This window comes from Phalangium opilio, unplaced genomic scaffold, assembly GCF_054372755.1.
Source record: "Phalangium opilio isolate 3A_F unplaced genomic scaffold, DU_Popi_V2 ptg000024l_1, whole genome shotgun sequence".
NCBI lineage: Eukaryota > Metazoa > Arthropoda > Arachnida > Opiliones > Phalangiidae > Phalangium > Phalangium opilio.
Window position 1 is genome coordinate 4,673,582 of NW_028324155.1, and position 19,206 is coordinate 4,692,787.

Here is a 19,206-nt window from a genome sequence, read left to right on the forward strand (position 1 = left end):
TAAAGATGGCGGGGAGAAATCAAATAGACCAATCAAAATCTTAGCTCCTTTTCAAGTCCTCCCTCATCTTCGCTGGCTCTTCAACCATCCAAAGCTAAACCGAATTCGCCGCTTCATTTTCGTCTACTTTAAATCCCCGAGCGACGCGTCTTAATCCTGATACGTAAAATTAAGGCCTATATCATCATTCTTCGTTAAAATTTCTTAGTTACTAACAAATTAATTAGAAATTAATCCAGCCACAACTAATCCTTTGACTAAAGAGAAACCGACCATTAATAATTCTTAAGGCCTACTACAGCGGACAGAGAGTATATTTATAACTTCATTTTCAATATCTTAAACGACGTGGACGTAAAAATAAATTAACCTAAGCGGATGGTGATATCTTGCTCCAAATAAAACTTAGGTAAGTTTGGTAAGTATATTTAATATATAAGTTAAGATCATAAGCGTTTCAAAAATATGGTATAGATAAATCACGAATTATACGGCGTGTCAAATTGTTCTTTACTTCAATTAAAGAACCTCTGATGTATTTAAGGATTATTAAAAAAAATATTCTCCCAACTACAACGCTTTCTTTTTGCCAAGTTATCACTCGTTTTAAATTAAATTTCTTTCGAAGCGTCTAGATTATTAACTTGGGCGATAATTAGATCTAATTTCGGCTAATTTCATCTACAAGGGATTCATTTAGTTAAGAGTGGAAGTCTATAGTTTTAAATTTAGGCCAAGGCAGGCAGACAGGCGCTCTCTCTAGTCCCAACAGCAACAGCAGCACCGTTCCACTAGCCATATTAGTTAATCATTTTGTATAGTAAACGGGTGGCGGCGGTGTGGCAGTCTCCATTATTTTTAAAGTGGACACTTGGCCCTTTTTATTAATTTAAAAATGGACCTAACAGTAGCGGGAGGGCGGGTGGGCGCAGCAGCGGCGTTAGCTCTTAACTACTTTTTAAAAAGTCGTTCCTCTTCAACGAAGTTTCATAAAGCTAATAGCCGAGGGAAAATATTTGGTATGGAAAGAAGAAAAAGATTTTGATTTCTTTCTCGATGGCTAAGCGCCAGGACTAAGTCTCGCTCGTGTACTTTTAGCGGGCTACTCTCCTCTCTTTTGGACGCCAGCCGACCGCCTTCTTAAGGATGGTGCGTTCGTCCACCCCCTATTTCCCCAAAAAGATGTATAAAGTTGAGCAGTAGGCCGGACGGGGCGAAGAAAGTGCTTCAGGCTCTTTTATAACTGCCAAGAAAGATTAATTGAAGCTCTTTCGACACAAATAATTACTCTGGAGCAGTTCTATCCCCACCCCTTTCTCTCTCTCACTCTCTCTCTTGCCAAAGTCTATCGAGAGAGAGAGAGAGAGAGAGAGAGAGAGAGAGAGAGAGAGAGAGAGAGAGAGAGAGAGAGAGAGAGAGAGAGAGAGAGAGAGAGAGAGAGAGAGCGAGAGAGCGAGCGTCGAAGCTGGCAACGGACTCGGCACTCACTCTTGGACTGGAAGAGGCTAAGAGATTGAAAAGAGTGAGAGGGCATCAGGGTGGGGGTGAAGGAAACCATTTTGGGACTTTCGGTGTCGGGCTAATGAAGTAGCTTCGGCTTCGATGCAGGTGCACGAAGCGCTCTGGCTGTTTAATTAAAGCGTCACGCGGTCCTTTCTTCGTCTACAATATAGGCATAACCGCGCTGCCCTGCATGCTGGCGTCTAGGGATTGCGAGGAGGTCCCGACCCGGCGTACAATGCGCTCTTTATCCCCTTGAGCAAACGAAACTTTCATTTTTCGGTAGTAATTTCTCTAAATCCTCGGGACGGCTCGCTACTCAAACATCGATTTTAAAGGGAGCCGCGTGATGGCCTATAGCCAAGGTTACCAAGGCGACAAGCGGCCATCGTCATCAAGAAAGATCTAGGCAGTCCGCGAAGATGGAGGTGCTGGCGAGCGGGGCGCCAAATGAACGGTGGTAGGCGCGCGGCCGGCGACTTTTGGCGTAATTAACGAGCTTCGCTTAGATCGTCAATAGAGGCGATTAATAAAGCGTTTAAGGTTGAAAGAGGGCCCCGCGTATACGCCGTCACGAAACTCTGCAGGCGCGCTCCTGGTTCCAACGTCATCGACGAAAATCTTATACGAAACGTCGACAAACATTTCGGGGTTAAGCGTCATGCCTGAGCCTTTATACAATACAAGCGTGATACGCTCCGTATAATGGGCTCTCAATCACAGTTTGCTCTACTCTCTACATCTACCCTTTTCAATGACGCGTTTCCAATGAGATATTGAAGTCCTTTGACGCGCGAAACTTACATAAACAAATCTTAAAACGTTAAGGTAGTCTCGTAATTAGAGATTGTATACAGTGTCAGTTAAATTTAAATTCGGGTAGGGGGTTAACTCGCGCGGGATTCGGGACTTAATTTAAAACTGGCGAAATAATACTTTCATGGGTTTAAAGTTCCGTCCCCGCTCTTTGGGTTTAAACGTTCGCGAAGAGAAATTTCCCTCAATCAAAGTTAGTGGACGTATTAATTTTCCGTGCCAGCAAACTGCGAGCGGTTTTGAGCGCTTTCCCGAACGTGGAATCTGTACGCGTTTCCTGAAGGCTGTCATCTACCGAGTATAAATGTACGAGAGAAGGGAGCGTGGGTGGAGGGTTTTATACCGGATACTCATGACGTTATACTACACTAGGTATGATGAATAATTAAGTTTTAATCCCGTTTCGAGGTTAGCGCGGGGAATTGAGGAGAAATCAGGACAGTTTCATGGAACAAACACCGTGCAACATAGGAGTCCTGTATACCTCTTGATTTTGATTTGCCAGAAGTCTATTAAATGACGTAAACTTTCTAGAAGATTAAACAATGAACTTCTGTTCGTGATAATAAGTAACTCAATAAAAATAAGTATGAAAGTACATCTGCTAATGATTCATGGTATATTTTGAAATAAGGCTAACGATTGATACGAACTCTAAACTAGGACTCACACTTCTTCGTTTTATATTACTTTTGTTGTACAATACAGTGTAACGGAATGAGGCAAGGAAGCTTATACCTCAAAGACTTAAGACCCAGATTTTTGTCGCCCCCTTTATCAAAAGGCGAGTCGTATCCGTACGTGGCGGTTTCTCGAAATCAAACTTGAGTGTGCGCGAGTGTAAAGTCCCAAATCTCCTGCCTGATATCACCTGTCCTTCCTCAACCTTATTCTCGAATTAAACCCGCAGCCTTTGATTCCACTAACCTGAGAAGCGCAATCCCAACATAGAAATGAGAATGGTAAGGGAAAGCTAAATTCAAATTTATCCCTCGGAAGGCAGTTCGTTAAAGGAGACCAATTTGAGAAGAGACCCCCTCTGGGAGCGAAGCAATCTAATTATTTTCTCCGTTTGCCAAAGCCTAATTGAATCCGCGCGACTCGGAACTTTCCGCCCGCGTAGGCTCTATACCTTTTATTCTCTCTCCATCGCTAGACTCGATTTACGTTGCATCTAGTCGTAGTATTCGGTTCGCTTCGATGGACTCCATTTTATTTTACGCCTCTCTCTCAGGTGACTAAAAATTAAGTTCAAGTTCGTCAAGGGGATGTAATAAAATTTTTTTTAAAGAATAATTCATTTCCCATTTTTTTTCCTCCATCATCCCTTATTCTTAACCCTGATGTGCAAAGAAAAAAAATTGCAATCGCGACGGTGTTAAAAAAACGCTCCAAACCCCCAAGGCTAAAAAAGGACGTTATCCGTGATTTTTAGAAGGAAAATTTCCTACCATCATAGCTCGAAGGAATAACAATTTTTACTAACGCTGCAGCTAGACTAACCGTATAAGATCAAATTATAATCTTGATTATTAAACGAATATATACTTATATAAACACCGGGGCAACGTTAGTCCTTAACGAACTTTACCAGAGGAGTTTAACCCTGGTATAAATATGAGAAATTTTCTAGGATTTCAAGTTTTTTCTTAGAGAAGTGTCGTACCCCTTGATTTTTATCTCCCTTCCTGGAACCTTAAGGGAATCAACGTATAACTAGATTATAAATTTAAAGTTGAAAATTATTTTAAAAGATGAATCGATTTTAATATATATCCATAGATTTTTGTCTCCAAAGGGGGGGATGTTAGAAAGGAATACGGAGAGGATGAAGAGGATGATGGGGTAACTGAATATATTCTCCTTTTCGCCTCGATTCAATCGTTAATTAAAGTGGGTCGCTTTTAAATTGCGCTAGAGAAAGGGAGAGTTTTATTTACACAAGCCGTGCGGTTAATTGATCAATTATACTATTCTAGAAAACCGAACGGCGAATTTACAGACCATAGGGGGTATAATAATAGTCTTCGCTTAAATTTAATATCCTCTGTTATCATTACAACGGAAACATTTGAGACAATTATCATAGTACGCGCACTTTGCAATTAATTCATTTATTTTGAAAAGGGATTGAGGAACTGAGGCGCTGCCTGGACGTAAAACAATTTCGTTTCAATAATAATTCAGTGGTTAAAGGGTTATGGTGTGAACTTCAAAAACAGCTTATTTTGTGGTGAAATATGCTAATATCTGTTTAACATTTCGACATCATTGCTATGAAACAGCGTATCATTACCATCGTTTCAAGTATTTTTCTTATACTACAAAAAGACACTAAGTTGGTTTAATGCATCGGCTTTTTCAATTTTCCATAGATAAGGTCGTTTTAATATTAATTTTAAACTCCCCCAAACATCTTGATCTCTTACCAAAATTAAAAAGAACAGAAGCTCTGGTTTTTCCTTTAAAAAAAGGGGGGGGAATAAGCTGATGCCTTGTTTTGTCGTAAGAGAATTTCCTTTTATAAAACAAAGGCAAAATCGAGGAAGCAACCGAGGTTTTAATCTTCTTCAGATTTTTTTTCTAACAAATAGGGAGGAGAAAGATGGGCATAGTAGAGGGAGAGAGACGGGGTCTTGTTTGAGGATTCACCACCACTCTAGAATGTATAGCAGCGTCTCTTTTCAGCGGCCTGTTCACGCTTGATGAAGATAAATTTCCAATTAGAAGAGGTTTTAATCTAGGGGTTTGCCTCTCCTCCCTTGATTTCGGAAAATATAACCTCCCTGTTTTTTTAGGCTTTCAAGCGATTGAAACCTTGCGGAAAAAAGCATGTATAAAGTGACCAAGTAGAAAATCTGTCTTTTAAAATGCCATTGCCACGCAGCACCCACATCTTAAAAGTTTAATTACGCCCTATAAACAAACAAGCCTGGAATAAAATAATAAGGCAAAGCATCTTTAGGATATATTGATAAATAAAATTAACCATTAAATACGCTCGCCTTTTATTACTATATTACGGTAAACAGGATTAATTAACTTCGTGTATAATCCCCTGTTTACGACGAATTGCACCGGTGTTCAAAGAGAAACTGTCTCTTCAGGCGGGTTTTTCAATGGTGCCGTAATAAAGGTTCTCATTGGATGTTATTCTTTCTTAAGTACAAGATGAGCGGTAATTGGCGCGCGCGGCATCTGCAACCAGGTGATAAAGACTACCGCTTTCATTCCCTCGTGACCTCGGTACCGCAAGAATTACGGAAGATGGTTAGGGAAAAATAATTAGGAAACGAAACCCGAAGCTTTTAGGGGGTTTGGTAAATTTCTTTTTGAATATTTTTTCCCTCAAGCGAAGTGTTTTTTTGTTTTTTTGGTAAAGGAATTGTTTTTTGTTCATTACAGTAAGGATTATGATATTTTGGACGGATTATCGAGATAATTGCAAAGGGGGCAAAGAAAGTAACGACTTTTTCATAGCTCGGTACAATGTTTCTTTTTAGAAATTGACAAAATAGACGAGATGAAACGATACAATTGTCACTGCGGATTGTTGACGTAGCGAATGAGGGAAAGTTTTCCGAGAGAGAAAAGGAAAAAAAAAAATTGGTTGAAAAACAGGGTCTTATTTCTATTTTTCTTGGAGGGAATGTCTATTTTTTTTTTTTGGCCTGACCCCAAACCCCCGAAGCTATAGGCATGCACGCTCTTCCTCCCCACGCGACCATCAATCTATTTGAGGCAGAAAAAACAACAGAAAGCTCTAAAACAATTCCTTTCAATCTAAAGAAAAACCGGAATTAAGACTGCCGTCGCTTCGAAACGTTCTTTGTTTTCCTCCAAAACCTTAACTCCCGTGCACCTTTCTTATATATATATATTCTTTATAAATAGAGGCAAGAAGGCTGGGTCAAACTTAAGGTCTTTTTTTCAAGCCTTTAACAAGACAATGGTCACTGTACTAGTGAGGTTCGTTTTAGGCAAAGGTGTTATAATAGGCAAGTCTTTTCATTAAGACTAATTTTGGTGTTCATTGCTGTAAAAATTAAATGAGGTGCATAAATAAGTTCACGTGCAAACTCCAATCATGTTCGTAACGAAATCCAAAACAAGAACTGAATCGTTACAAATTAAGGCTTGCGTATACCCAAGTTCACATAGCACCGCAGCAAAGGTTAAACAGTTCTAGCCACTTAAACTTACTCGAGAGAGAGAGAGAGAGAGAGAGAGAGAGAGAGAGAGAGAGAGAGAGAGAGAGAGAGAGAGAGAGAGAGAGAGAGAGAGAGAGAGAGAGAGAGAAAGAAGGAAAAAAGAATAGCAATTTAATTCAGTTTTTATCCTATGTTTAGTTTAAGGGTCCGTTTTATAGAAAGCGAATCGTAATGCGATTCAATAGCGAAACGAATTACGGTACAATTTATGGGAAAAGATAGGGAGCGATTATTCAGAGACGCCCGGTAATAAAATAATCATAGTGGGGAAAAAGTATGGGTATGACGAATAAAAGAAGAATGAGGAGACGAGGACCCAAACTAATTCCGGGCCATCCTCGAGAGTAAGGAAAATAAATCAGATTCTCCGAAGAATTCATTTCCATCTGAAAGACAAGTTCGCGCGCGCCCTTAACAAAACAGTTCTGGCGAGGGGCGAGGATATGAGCCCCGATACGAAAAGTTTTTTCCTTTCCTTTCCTTTCCTGAGGGGAAACGAAAGAAAACGATTGTAAGCCGGGGCCAGAAAGCGAAGACCTCAATTTCTGCGCGGGACAACGCTATATTAGAAATAAGATTTAATACAGAGAAATCCTAGCGCGATTGTGCCTCGTCCCGTTTCGGTTTTCTTATTTAACGCCTGGTACATTCTCCCGCACCATCCCTCTCTCTCTCTCTCATCTTTTCCAGATCTTTTTACTTTTTTTTTTATTCTTACCCCTAACACCCTGTGTATCTAAAGATATTCTTCTCTTATTTCTCCCTCCGGATGACGTGGCGTAGTTTCAGGATGGAATGCTTAAGGAGGAGACCAGTCGAGATACGCGGTGAAGTCTCTGCCAGGAGAGGATGAAGGAAAGGGATTGGAAGAGGCTGATTCTTCTACCGAACGTAAAAGGGGACTTAATACAGGAACGGGGTCCATAGTCTTAAGGATTTTCCTTTCACACGAACGACGGTTGGTGAATAAAGTCCCCGGGGGTCTTCATCTTCCAGGGTGTGTGCCGTCGAGGGGTACGGAGGAGTAGAGAGAGAGAAATAAAAAGGAAAGGAAGTAGCGCGCGTTTATTAGCCGCGTGCCAGTACCCGTTGCGTAGCTTTATCATCTCGCGCTATCTCGACTGTCGCGAGAAGTCGCGCGGATCATTTATAACCTCGACTGCGGACACTTAACTCCAGAGACAAGTTTTTTTTTTCTTTATCCTCCAATTTTTTTCCTTCTCCACTTTACCAAGATCACGTTTTTTTTCTCTCTCTATAGGGTGTATGTAATATACAGAGGTGGTTAAGCTTCCAAAAAAATTCCGAGATAGCTGCGAGAAAACCTTTACCAGAAGCTTCCAATTCAAACACGCGGCTGAGACCTGTCTCCGGTTCATATATTTTTATTGTTGTTTTTGTTGTTATATCCTGATCCTTAATATATAGTTTCTTTGCATCCTAAACAACTGTTCCGTCAAGCTTTTCTCGGCGTTTTCGGACACAATTTCTTAACCTTTCTATCGCTTTAATTTTTACAGGTCTCTATCATGGAACGCTTTCTTTCTCTCGTTTTGTTGGAGATGGAAACAAAGTTAAAGAAAGATAGGCTATCAGTTACGAGGTTGGGTCACCGTGTAATGGTCATCTAGCTAGAAGAGCGAGCGAATTAAAGATAAACGCGTTAAAGGAGGCGACCAAAAAACGGCGGCGGTCATCTATAAATAGAGGAGACACGCTCAATTAGGGTGAAAACGTTCGGTAGATGGGCATTTTTCGCAGCTATACGCGTCCGAGAATTGAGGCCCCAGTGACGACGCGATGGGTGGGCTAGTGCCCGCGATAGGAGGTCTCAACGCCTAGCTCAAATTGCTTGTCAGCTCTCATCGTCTTTCTACCAGACGACCAGTTTTGTCGAGCGAAATAAAAAAAAAAAAGAAAAAAATCCCTACCCCACGAGCTCCATTCCAACGAAGAAAGTCATAGGCGAGCGACTAGATAGGCCGCTTATTCCTTTTATTTACTGACCATAAGTTTTTTAGCGTCGGACATCAACGAGGAGCGAGCCTTATCATCTGAGAAAATGTTGGCGCTTCGCCTCGATCGCCGGGAATGAACGTCCAAAAATATGATATAGAAATTGGGATTGTTAACTTTTCAATTTTCAAGCGTCAGAAAATTCTAAAAGGTCAAAATGACCCGAAAAGCCTGTCACCGTAACGTTTCACCATTTTCCCAAAACTTTTCTAGCTGACTCCCCCATTTTCAATCTAACGCTTAGCTTCTAGTCTAGAACAAACGACGCGAAAAATCCGATAAAAGTCGATATAGTTCGTGCGCAAAAACCCAATGAATGGAGGACAGACTTTGTCCAAAAGCAAATCGCGACTCTATATTCCGGACTGATTAAGCATTCCTCTCTATTAACCGTTCCATTTCGAACAATACGAATCAATTTGAATTAGACGCCAGTCGCCATCGTATATATTTAATAGATATACCGATATTTTCTGAAATAAATATATCAAAAATAAAATAAGGTCTACAAACTTTAGTCGATAACGTTGGTTAAAAATGACCAACCAACTTCCGAGTCAAATTCTGAACTTTAGTAAATAACGAATTAACATAATTCTTTCATGAATCTTGGATCGAGCTACTTCTTAACACGGTCACCTTAACCAACTACAACTCAGTTTGTCTTTGATATGATATTATTGGGAAAATTTAATAAATTCTGGTTAATAATTCGTTCGAAGGTTTCAAATATGAAATTTTGGGGGGAAAGTATAGAAACGATCGCTTGGATGGACATTAATAAATATCAAGTAGAGTGTTGAGAAAGGTTAAAAGGTCATCATTACAGTTCGATAAATCGGACACCTCTTAGATGACTTTTAAATGTACGCAAGAAAGACGCGAGTCTCAAAGAGGAGAAGGGAGGGGGGTTTAAGATATTAGAAGTTACAAAGAAGAGAAAATATCGAAGCGGAAGAAAACAATGGCTAAGAAAGCGACGGAGGGAAGAAGAAGGGGGAAGGAATCGCCAAGTTAATCTACGCTCGGAAGACCGACTCAATTATTGGATTCCTTAGTTTTTGGTAAAACCGATTTTTTTTAAAAGAGTATAGGTGGACTATTTTTATCTTCCGGAAGAGACCGATACCCATTCCAGTTGTCCCACTTGTCCCATCTTTTAGGACAATGTTTGGTAGCCAACCGAGGGTTTGTTACGGCCGACTGAATTCGAGGAACATGCCACTAGTCGCAAAAGTAAAAAATACGAGTTTCAAGAGAGAGAGAGAGAGCAGAAAAAAAAAACTTCGGGCTACACTTCATTCCCAATTCCGTAGATTCTCCAAGAGAGGTTTTTCTTTCCCTCGCTAGAGGACTGAAAGAACTTGGGAAGACCATGAGACCATTGGTATTTTTCTTATTGCAAATTGCTAGGAGGGAAAAATGCTAATGTTAAACGCGACCAGTGTAGTGGTTAATTAAATTCTGGTCTCCTTTTTTATATACATATAAGATGCGCGTGCCTTATTCCTTCGAGGTCCCCGGGAAGAAATTTGCATACACGGTCTAGTTGCTTTAATTCGTCCTCGACTTTTATCGTGAATAGTTTATAAATTTATCATGAATACTAGGCTTAATTCGCAATAATGTTTCAGAGGTTGCCACGACCTTATCAATGCGCATTAATTGTATTGGAAAAATTGAATAACTTCTTCTAATAATAATGATAACGAAAGAAAACGCATCTATTACATAATTAGGCATAGTAATATTGTATTAACAAAAAACAATTGATTTCTTGCCTAAGCCTTGGTTCAGTATTTTTCTTATCAACTATCTCTCTACGGTATTTACCCTTTAAATTAGTTTTATCCGTAGCATCAATTGTTAACAGTGTAAAGAAGATATTTCTTACCGAAGTATCGTATTGGGTTAAGGATTGAACGAAAAATACCATAAGTTTTGGGCAACGTGTTTACTCGAGGCTATTTCACTCTTTGGAAAGACGGAGGAGTGAAAAAAGAATGAAACGACATGTTTAAAGCCACGATTGGGATTCTATTCTTTCTGGTTGCAACAAACGAGAGAGAGACGTTGAGGGTATTTCCAACGATTGTACCATGGCAAACGCTACGAGGTCAACATAGAGACCCTTTAACACTGTTTACCCAGTGTTGGAGGATGCAGCACCAAAATCTGGGAGAGATTTTTCTCTTTCGCGGAAGACAGAGAGAGAGGAATAGCCGCACTTTGTTCCGGTTGGAAAATAACGCGGCAAGAATCGTTTCTTTTTATCTTTCCTATCGCGGTGAAAACACCATCGATAGAGGTCAAAGAAAAAATTCACTTTGTTCTTCTAAACCACGACTGTTTTTGCCTTTACCACAAATAAATGCAATCAGTTAGTTGAGAATGAATAAATACACCTATGACACATTCAGTAATAGCAGTAGTTCAATTTTCCGCAAAACTAAATGGAAAAACTATGAAAAACTGAACTGAACTGAGATCATTATGAATATGAAGGGCTATTTCAATCGCAAATATATCGTTAAACGAAATACCTCTTAAGTTATTCAGTTACAGGGTGAAGAATTTAGAATATTTATGAAGAACAAACGGAAACTAAAATAGAACTTCGGAGACTAGCAGCTAGCGTCGCTTTCTATTTACTTTTCAACAGGGTACGGAGTTCGTTTTATTAACATAGAAAGACTTAAATCTACTCGGGGAATTCAGAACCGTAAGAATGTATAACAACAAATGGTGTAAACACTACTTGGCTTTCGTTTCGGTACTTAACTAGAATTTCTAATTGAAGAGCGTAGGAGAGAAAAGTGCATGGTCGGGTTATGGTTTCGAATTTTCTCCCGGTATATAAATTTAGGACAGAGGCGAACAAATGAGGCAAAATTACACACCATTCCTAGAATTTGTCGCCTCGTATAGAATTAAATTTCTAGTCATTAAGGTTTCAACCAAAACTTGGCAAATAGCCTAATAGCCAAGAAACGTCAATAGGTCGGGGGGGTATAATGAAAGGGGGGAACGGAGCAAAAGGGAATTATAGAGTTGGCCAAGGAGATAAAATTTGGAAAGCCAAGCTAGCTATTTCTTAAGGGGGCCACATACGTGGACTTTGGAAAAAGGGGTTAGAAGTATTTCTAGTATGTACTGATCCGAAACAATTTGCCGAAGAGAAAAGAGAAGGACAGAATTCTCGCGAGTGGTATTAAAAGGGGAAACAGACTGAAGGAGGTAATGAACGGGAGGGCCTGGCCGGTTATAAAGATGGTGATGGTGAAAAGAAGGGTTAGGGTTAAAACTTGACCCTATACTAGCTCGCTACTACTAAGTCTTCCTACTTATTCCCTACAGTTTGAAGCTTTAATCTTACTCATCCGAAAAAGGATATTCTCGTTGGTTGAATACTGAGAAAGAAGTTGGACTCTGAGAAAGCGACGGGGTCCCGAGGCGAGAAAAGAGGCGGTGGATGAAGGCCATGCGCGTTGCTCCCAAAAGCCTCGCGCCCATAAAGAAAAGGGGAGAATGAGATTCGAATCCGGCGAAGAGGTTGCCGGATCAATTGTACCGAAGCAATGACGCGTTTAACGGCGTACTTTTCTCACGATGCGCGAGAAGCCGCGAGAAAACTTTTCCCTTTGGAGAAAAGAAAGAGAGAGAGAAATAGAGAAAGAAACGGAGGTGGAGGGCTGGAGGGATTGTGGAGAAAAACGGGTCGTCTTCTTATAAACTTCTTTAAAGCAAGTCACGCGTACACGGACCGTCCAGCATTCGATTGACTTACCCCACACATTTTTTTATATTTTCTCCTTCTCTTCTTCTTCCAACGTTTTTAAGCTTAGAGAGCTAGGGTGCCGAAGAATCCTCTCTAATCGAAGTTGTTTCGAGTTATTTTTTTTGCGGAAGCTACGCTATAGGAGGAAGAACCAGTAAAAAAATTCTAAGGGACTCTATACGTACCGAACTTGAAAATAAATAAAAAAATCCCATTTCATTTTTCATTAGAATCTTTTTTCCGATAGATATAATAACAGAGACGAAACTTTTGACGCGAGAAAAAAAATCAAAACCAGCTAGCGAGGCATCATCGATTTAAGTAACACAGGCTGGAAAGTTTATATTTCTTTTTACTTGGTTTTCTAGGAAAAAACCTCTAGATTCTGAATAGACCAAATAAGACCTATTTTTAATTTTTCTCTCTTTTCTCTCCTTAACTTATTTCTATCCAAAAATTTCTTTCGGACTTCATCCTCTTTATCCGAGGATTTATAGACGCTTGAAATCAAATAGTATCGAAAAGGCTTAACTATAGGAGAGTAGTGTCTATACGGCGGCTTAATGGCATCTAGTGTTATTTTTTTCTTGGATTATAATACTACTAAAGGCGGGAAGCCGCCAACACTGTACCCTGAAAAAGAGCGGATCGAGATGGGAGGTGACGAGAAAAAGCAGTTTTTAGGAAAAGGGCTAAAAAAATAAAGATTGTGCCAAGGCGTAAGAAAAAAAATTGGAAGAGGAGGAGATGGAGGGTGTCCGGAGCTGTCGAGTTTCTATAGAGAGCGTATCACGAAATTCACCAAGCGTTCCTAAACGAGAAAGAAGGGGACGTTCTAAAAACGAAGCTATGTTGCAGGCTCCCTCTCCTTTATCGGACGACCAGGCTTAGAAAATATTCCAAAGAATGGCGTTTTTTAAAAAGTTGCCTACAATTTCCATCCCTAGAAGTCGAGAGAGAGAGAGAGAAGCGATGAAAAAAAATATATCTAGGAGGAAAATCCGGTGGTACGTTCGGTACCCGTTTTTTTCATCACTTGACAAAGACAGAAAGCGACTTTACGCTTTCGAGTAAGAAAAAGGGGTTCCTTCGTCGTCCTAGTCGTCGTCGATCCCCAAAATAAGAATAAAAAAAATCTACTATTTAGGGCAGCCAGATATAGCTGCGACCAAAATCACCCCCCCCCCTTTAAAATAAAATAAGGGGGTGGGGGAAGGGACCTTATGTATCCCTTTCAAAACGCCTTCGTTGTATAACTTCCACAGTAACCGTACACAACGTGCCTAGAGAATGCTCGGAATAATGGTAAAAGAAAAAAGAAACGGGACCAAAAATTTATCCGTCCCCCTCTTCTCTCTCTCTCTCTTTCTGCATGCATTTTGGATCGAAATCGATGGCATTTGGGAAAGGAACTTTAGGCGAAAGCGGTCCGCAAACCATCAGTCATTCGGAGTGAAAGAAAAAGGGGCCGCGGAGGAATGGAGGAAAGGGTCACGTGACCCTTCCATCTTCGACAGAAACGAAATCGAAGCCTATATAGTTTAGTATATCGTCTTAAAGGAGGAGGCCCCGCAGCAAGATGGCTGGCCATCCAAGGGAATATCTCCTCTCTCTCGCTCTCTTTTTGGAGAGACGCGATAGATGGTAGCCAGCGGTGTATCCGAGACGTTTGGAAAATGGTGTATAGGGTTTCTTTTGTTTCAAGGCGAGCTGCTCGTGAATAGAAGGAGGGAGCGAAGGAGTGGGGGACACAAACATTACAGGGTTGCCCCGGCCTTAGCCATCCATCCATTACCAAAGAGAAAACCTTTTGATTTTCTTAAGTAAACTTTTCTCGGAGTGCTCGAGCTTAGCAAGGAGGGAAGCCAGAGGCGCTTTATGTGCACCGGGCTACTTTTCTTCTCTGTATATCCAGATTTTAGATCTTTGTTTTATAAAAAGGGTATAGAGATTAAAATCAATTGTGTTTTGCGCTGTAACCTTGAGGTTTTTTTTCTCTTTCAGTGACGTATAATGTGACGTAAGATATACAGATTATACGAAATCTCAATTCACTCTTAACCCTATAGGTATCAAGATCTAATCTTTGAGTGACTTGGTTTGTACCGAAATGCAGATAGAAAAAAAAACTTTTCTAAACCAAGCAACGTAAGTACTTTTGCACCCCATAAACTAAGTAGAAAATAAATTACTTACCTCATAGTATGTTCGGTTATTTTTTTCTTCGCGTCATTCATTTTCATAAATTTTGTAAGTCAAATAAAACCCGATTTTCAATAGGCCCTGTAAATTAGGAGAAAATAAAATTTGATTAAAAAAATATACATTAGGTTAAATTCAACAGATTAGTTAATTAGTACACGCGATTTTAATCAACTCTAATAATATTTTGTTCGTTATTACAATTTCTTTTTTTTTGTACATCTTAATATATATATTTTGTTTTTTTACTTTTTTTTGGGTAAAAAAAAAGTAAAGAAAAAAATATATATATTTTTTTAAATAAAATTTTAATAATAAATTAGTTAAATTTTAACGCGTTATTAACTTTTTTTTCTTTCTTTGCAACGATTATTTTTTTTTTGTTTTGTTTTGAGTATAGATTTAAATTTGGTTAAATATTTGGAAGACGAAAAAACATGTTCTTTTTCCCTGAATGAATTATACAAATTTGTATAATTACGGAAAAAGGGGACGTTTAAGAGGAATTTAAAGATAAGCAAAAACGTCGATCAAAGTCTGACGAGAGAAAAAACTTGACACATTTTTTTGTTGATTGACAGAAAGTCACAAAAACCTGACAAAAAACTATCTACATTATTAATTCGCGTTCCCCGGGTCAGAGCTATTTGGAAAAACATTTAGAAAGGGGCGCGGGATCGGGGGGTTGGTAGGTCAAAGGCCATACTGTTATATAATAATTTATATTTAAAGAATAGGAATACCACTTGCGGGGATTCCGTTTAAATTTCGCTAGAATCTACGAACGTTGTATACTTTGGTGCTCAACATAGTTTTGGTTAATATATCCCTGACACTTTTTAGTTTATTATTTACACGCGTAAAATTGTAATTGACGACTGTAGAGGACTATATACTATACACGGCGACAATGTTTTCGGCAAATTTCAAAAAAGTCGGTCTCGTGTTTTAATTTAGAAAAATTTCGTTATAATATGGCCTAAATCTGATGCCATATATATTTTTGTTTTCTATTCTTTAGAAAAAACCTTATCATTGCGTCGATATAATTGCTCGTGTATAGTCAAATATTAATTAATTAATTAACTAGTTTTTAACGTTGATATAGTAAGGTCTATTTTTCTAGACATATAATTACCGATGTTCAACGATTAAATGTTCCATTCCGTCCGTAAGTGAATCCTGCATTCGTTCTAAGATTTCGTTTGTTCGTTTTTTTCTTTTTATAAAGTGTTCTAATTTTTGAGCTTGTTTCATAAGACGGCCGGGCGCGTCTGGTTTAGTTTACTGAATTTATTTAGCATGGAGTTTTTCGCCTTAGCTAACTGGAGTCGAAGATAGAGAACGACGATTCAAGCTAGCTAAGTCTGCGCTAGTCATTCTTGTAGATGTTGTCTGGCTCTGGGTGCCACTTTGGAGAACATTATGTCAATCGGAGTCTTGTCGTCGTAAAGAGCCGGGGCACGGAGGATTATGCCAGCAGATCCAACGATGCAGGAGAAGGTGAAAATCCAGAGAAAGAGGCGGTCAACTACCATTGCTACGAATTGCCAATCGTCTTCGATCTGAGCAAAAAATCAAAAAAAATATTTCCGAGAAAATATCAATTTAATCAAAATTAATATTGATTAGTAAGTAATTAATAACCATTTAAATAAATATGCTGTCAAAATTCATTAAGGTAAAAAAACAATTTGCATCCTGTAAGGTCGCTTCACCCTGAGCACGGATGTGCAGCGGGTGAAACAGTTCTACAGGGGCTCATAGAAAATATATGGGCTATGTTGCCCCTACAATACAGCTTTCCCTCATAAACCTAATATTCATAATTATAAATAAAACTTAATTTTCCAAGCATTAGTAAACGTTAATAACAAGGTATTTCTAATCTAAACCTATCGTACAACATAATCCAAAAATAAATAATGAATAAATAAAACAGGGAAAATATATTTATCGCGTGATGGCTCACGTGATTAGTTTGGATGACGTGAGTGGAGGGGGGAAGGCAAGCTATAGGATATCCCATTTTTCTCGCCCTACCGAATTCCTTTATCCACGCGAGAAAGGACGGAGGGGGGAAAACAAGTGGAAGGAGGAGGACGTAGGAAAGAATTCGTCTCAGTCACCAGAAACTATAATCGGCCTCATCATTATTCCGAAAGCGGAGAGAAGAGAGACGAGAGCTTGAAGTTTGGTGCAAGGAAATAAGGCAAGGGACGCAGGGAGGGATGGGATGGGTGTAAAAAGGGAATAGCGTCGCGTACGTCGAAGCTCGGTTTCCGATAGGCGATCCTGGCAAACCGTCTCTCTTGACAAATGATATGGAGGAAAAATTACGCCCCGTTCACGGAAAGAAGACTACAGGATGGTGGTAGTGGTGGTGGTAAGAAGGATGTAATGTCTCGAATTGCGTCGCTCGTGGCGTGGGTAGCGAGCGCGTCATACAACGAACGGCCGAAAAATCTAGAGTCTATTCGAGAGTCATCTCGAACGAACCGAGCGGAAAAATTCTCTTTTGGAAAAGGCTTCTCTTCCGCGCGTCCACCTTTAATTACCGACTGGGCGACCGCCGCCGCCGCCTCATTCCCATTCCACTCGTCTTCCATCTCCTCTTCCCCATCCATCCATCCTCCTACCATTGAAAACCGAGTAGAGAAGCTACCAAAATATCTACGAAGTAAACACGAGTGAAGATTTCTCTCTGAGAAAAGCCCCCGAGAAAAGAAGAGAGAGAGAGAGCTAGGAAATGCTTTTCTGGATGAAATCCATTCCCGTCTTAAAGGGATGATGAAATGTATCAAATAATGCTAAGCCACAATCGTTACAGATACACCAAAGCGCTCCCAAATCCGCCATATTTTTTAACTTAACCTAGGATTTAATTAAACATTTTTTAATTATTATGCCGTAACATTGAAGAGCTTTAGCGTTTCATTACCCCTTTATAAAATTCTCATTCGTTCACCGTATAGTTTACTAGAAAAGAAAACCTAGTGGAATGGAGGAGAGAAAACGTCGGCGTATAAAAGATACGAAAGCATTAAGATTAATATTTCACTTTCGCTATTAAATTTTCAGCCATTTATATTTTTCTTTTCACGAGTAAGGAAAGAAGGAAAAAATGAGAACGACATTTCAAGCGCGCGGCTCTGCTAATTTAATTCGCATTCGTTTGTTATTTCAGAAAACTTAAAGGAGCTATATTGAAGGAGAAGGAGCGAAAAAGCTAATTTTGTCGGAGAGTTTTTTTTAGAGTAACATGAAAATGTAGCGCGATGGATATTAGTAAAAATTTGGACTGAAAAAAAAATTAGTTATTTTTTTTCTCTAGCACGGTGGTTTCCTCGGCATTAACGGTCCCCGAAATTCGGAATATTAATTACATTTTTTGTTGTTTTTTCGTCCAAAAGCCGTGCACCAAGCAATTTTTTTACTACTAAACTCTTCTAGTACCTACACGGTTCAGTTAGCGAATGAGGAAATGTTTCCAAAAGTCCTGACTTTTTTTTTTTTAATAATTTTTATTTTCTAGAAACTAAAAATATAATTAACTTTTTTGGCTCTTTACTCCCTTCTCCGACGACGACCTAATCCGGAGTAATTTTTTACTTTTTTTTCAGGGTATACTGTAACTGTACGTAGCTTATTGCCTCGAGGTGTCAGGCATGATGGCCTCCATCCTCGGGGCTAAACTCCCTTTTTATTATTAGGTTATTATTTTTAAGACTTTTCCTAGATCTCCCGGATTCATTCTCTCGCTCTGAAGCTCCCTCCTCCGTAACCCTTTTTTCAGACTCGTATTAAAAGATATATCGAAAGTGAAAAAGGTGAAGATGGAGAGAGGGTTTAGGTTTAGCATTGTAACACGGGCATCACGATGATGATTGCTTTCCCCTGTTTTTTCCTGCAGGGGAAAATCCCTATCCCCACTATCGTGACTCTATATAGGAACAGCGAGCGGGTAACGAAGTAGTTCTTTGTGAAAGGTGACCTAATCTTAATTCAAAACGGAGAATGAGAGAAGCGTTGATTTGAGAGGGATTTGGATGAAAGAAATTGTAACTGTCTTGCGGTTTAGTTCAGTTCATTGGATAATCAAACTCAATCAATGGATAACACCTCACATCGCTGAAACTGAACCTGATCACACGATGACCTAATACAAATCTCATCCCAAACGCGTGTTGGGTATATAGCATTGCTGGCAGGTCGCCTCGGATTAGGAAGGCAATGAGAAAATAAAGGCGGGAAAAAAGTAAAAATAGCCCGGTAGTATAAAAGGAAAGGGTGGAGCCGCAGCGCGCGCCAAGCTGACAAATTAATTCGTTTTCTCGAGCATCCGCTGCGAGCGATTTTATTGGATCGGATGACGGGCAAGCGTGAGGGATCGAAGATCAACCGATAGATTTTGCCACTCCGAGATTAACTCGCCGCCGTTGCCGCGCTAACTCACTGAAGATGGAGAAAAAAGAATTAAGGAGATGAAAAAAGACTCCTGCCCGATTCCCATTTCCCGCGTTCTCCCTTCACTCCGCCAGAAAAACGAAAAAGATGGAACGGCGCGTGATACGAGTTCGCCCCGGCTATTCGCCAAAAAAAAGCAGGGAAAATAGGGCAAACAAGAAAAATAGTACCGGTAGTAGAGGAAAAAACAGAGAGTAGGTAGCGGATGAATTATTA

At 39.7% G+C, this 19,206-nt stretch overlaps 1 protein-coding gene across 2 annotated transcripts in view; it reads right to left on the reverse strand.

Moving 5' to 3' along the window:
- Positions 1-14,674: 14,674 nt before the first annotated feature.
- Positions 14,675-19,206, reverse strand: part of LOC149692311 (acetylcholine receptor subunit alpha-like 1) — a 126,361-nt gene continuing 121,829 nt past the window's right edge. For both annotated transcript variants that reach the window (XM_089868027.1, XM_089868026.1), the window contains one exon: positions 14,675-16,088. In XM_089868027.1, the coding sequence (XP_089724153.1) occupies positions 15,900-16,088 (189 nt within the window). In that variant the 3' untranslated portion in view covers positions 14,675-15,899. The remainder of the gene's footprint in view (positions 16,089-19,206) is intronic.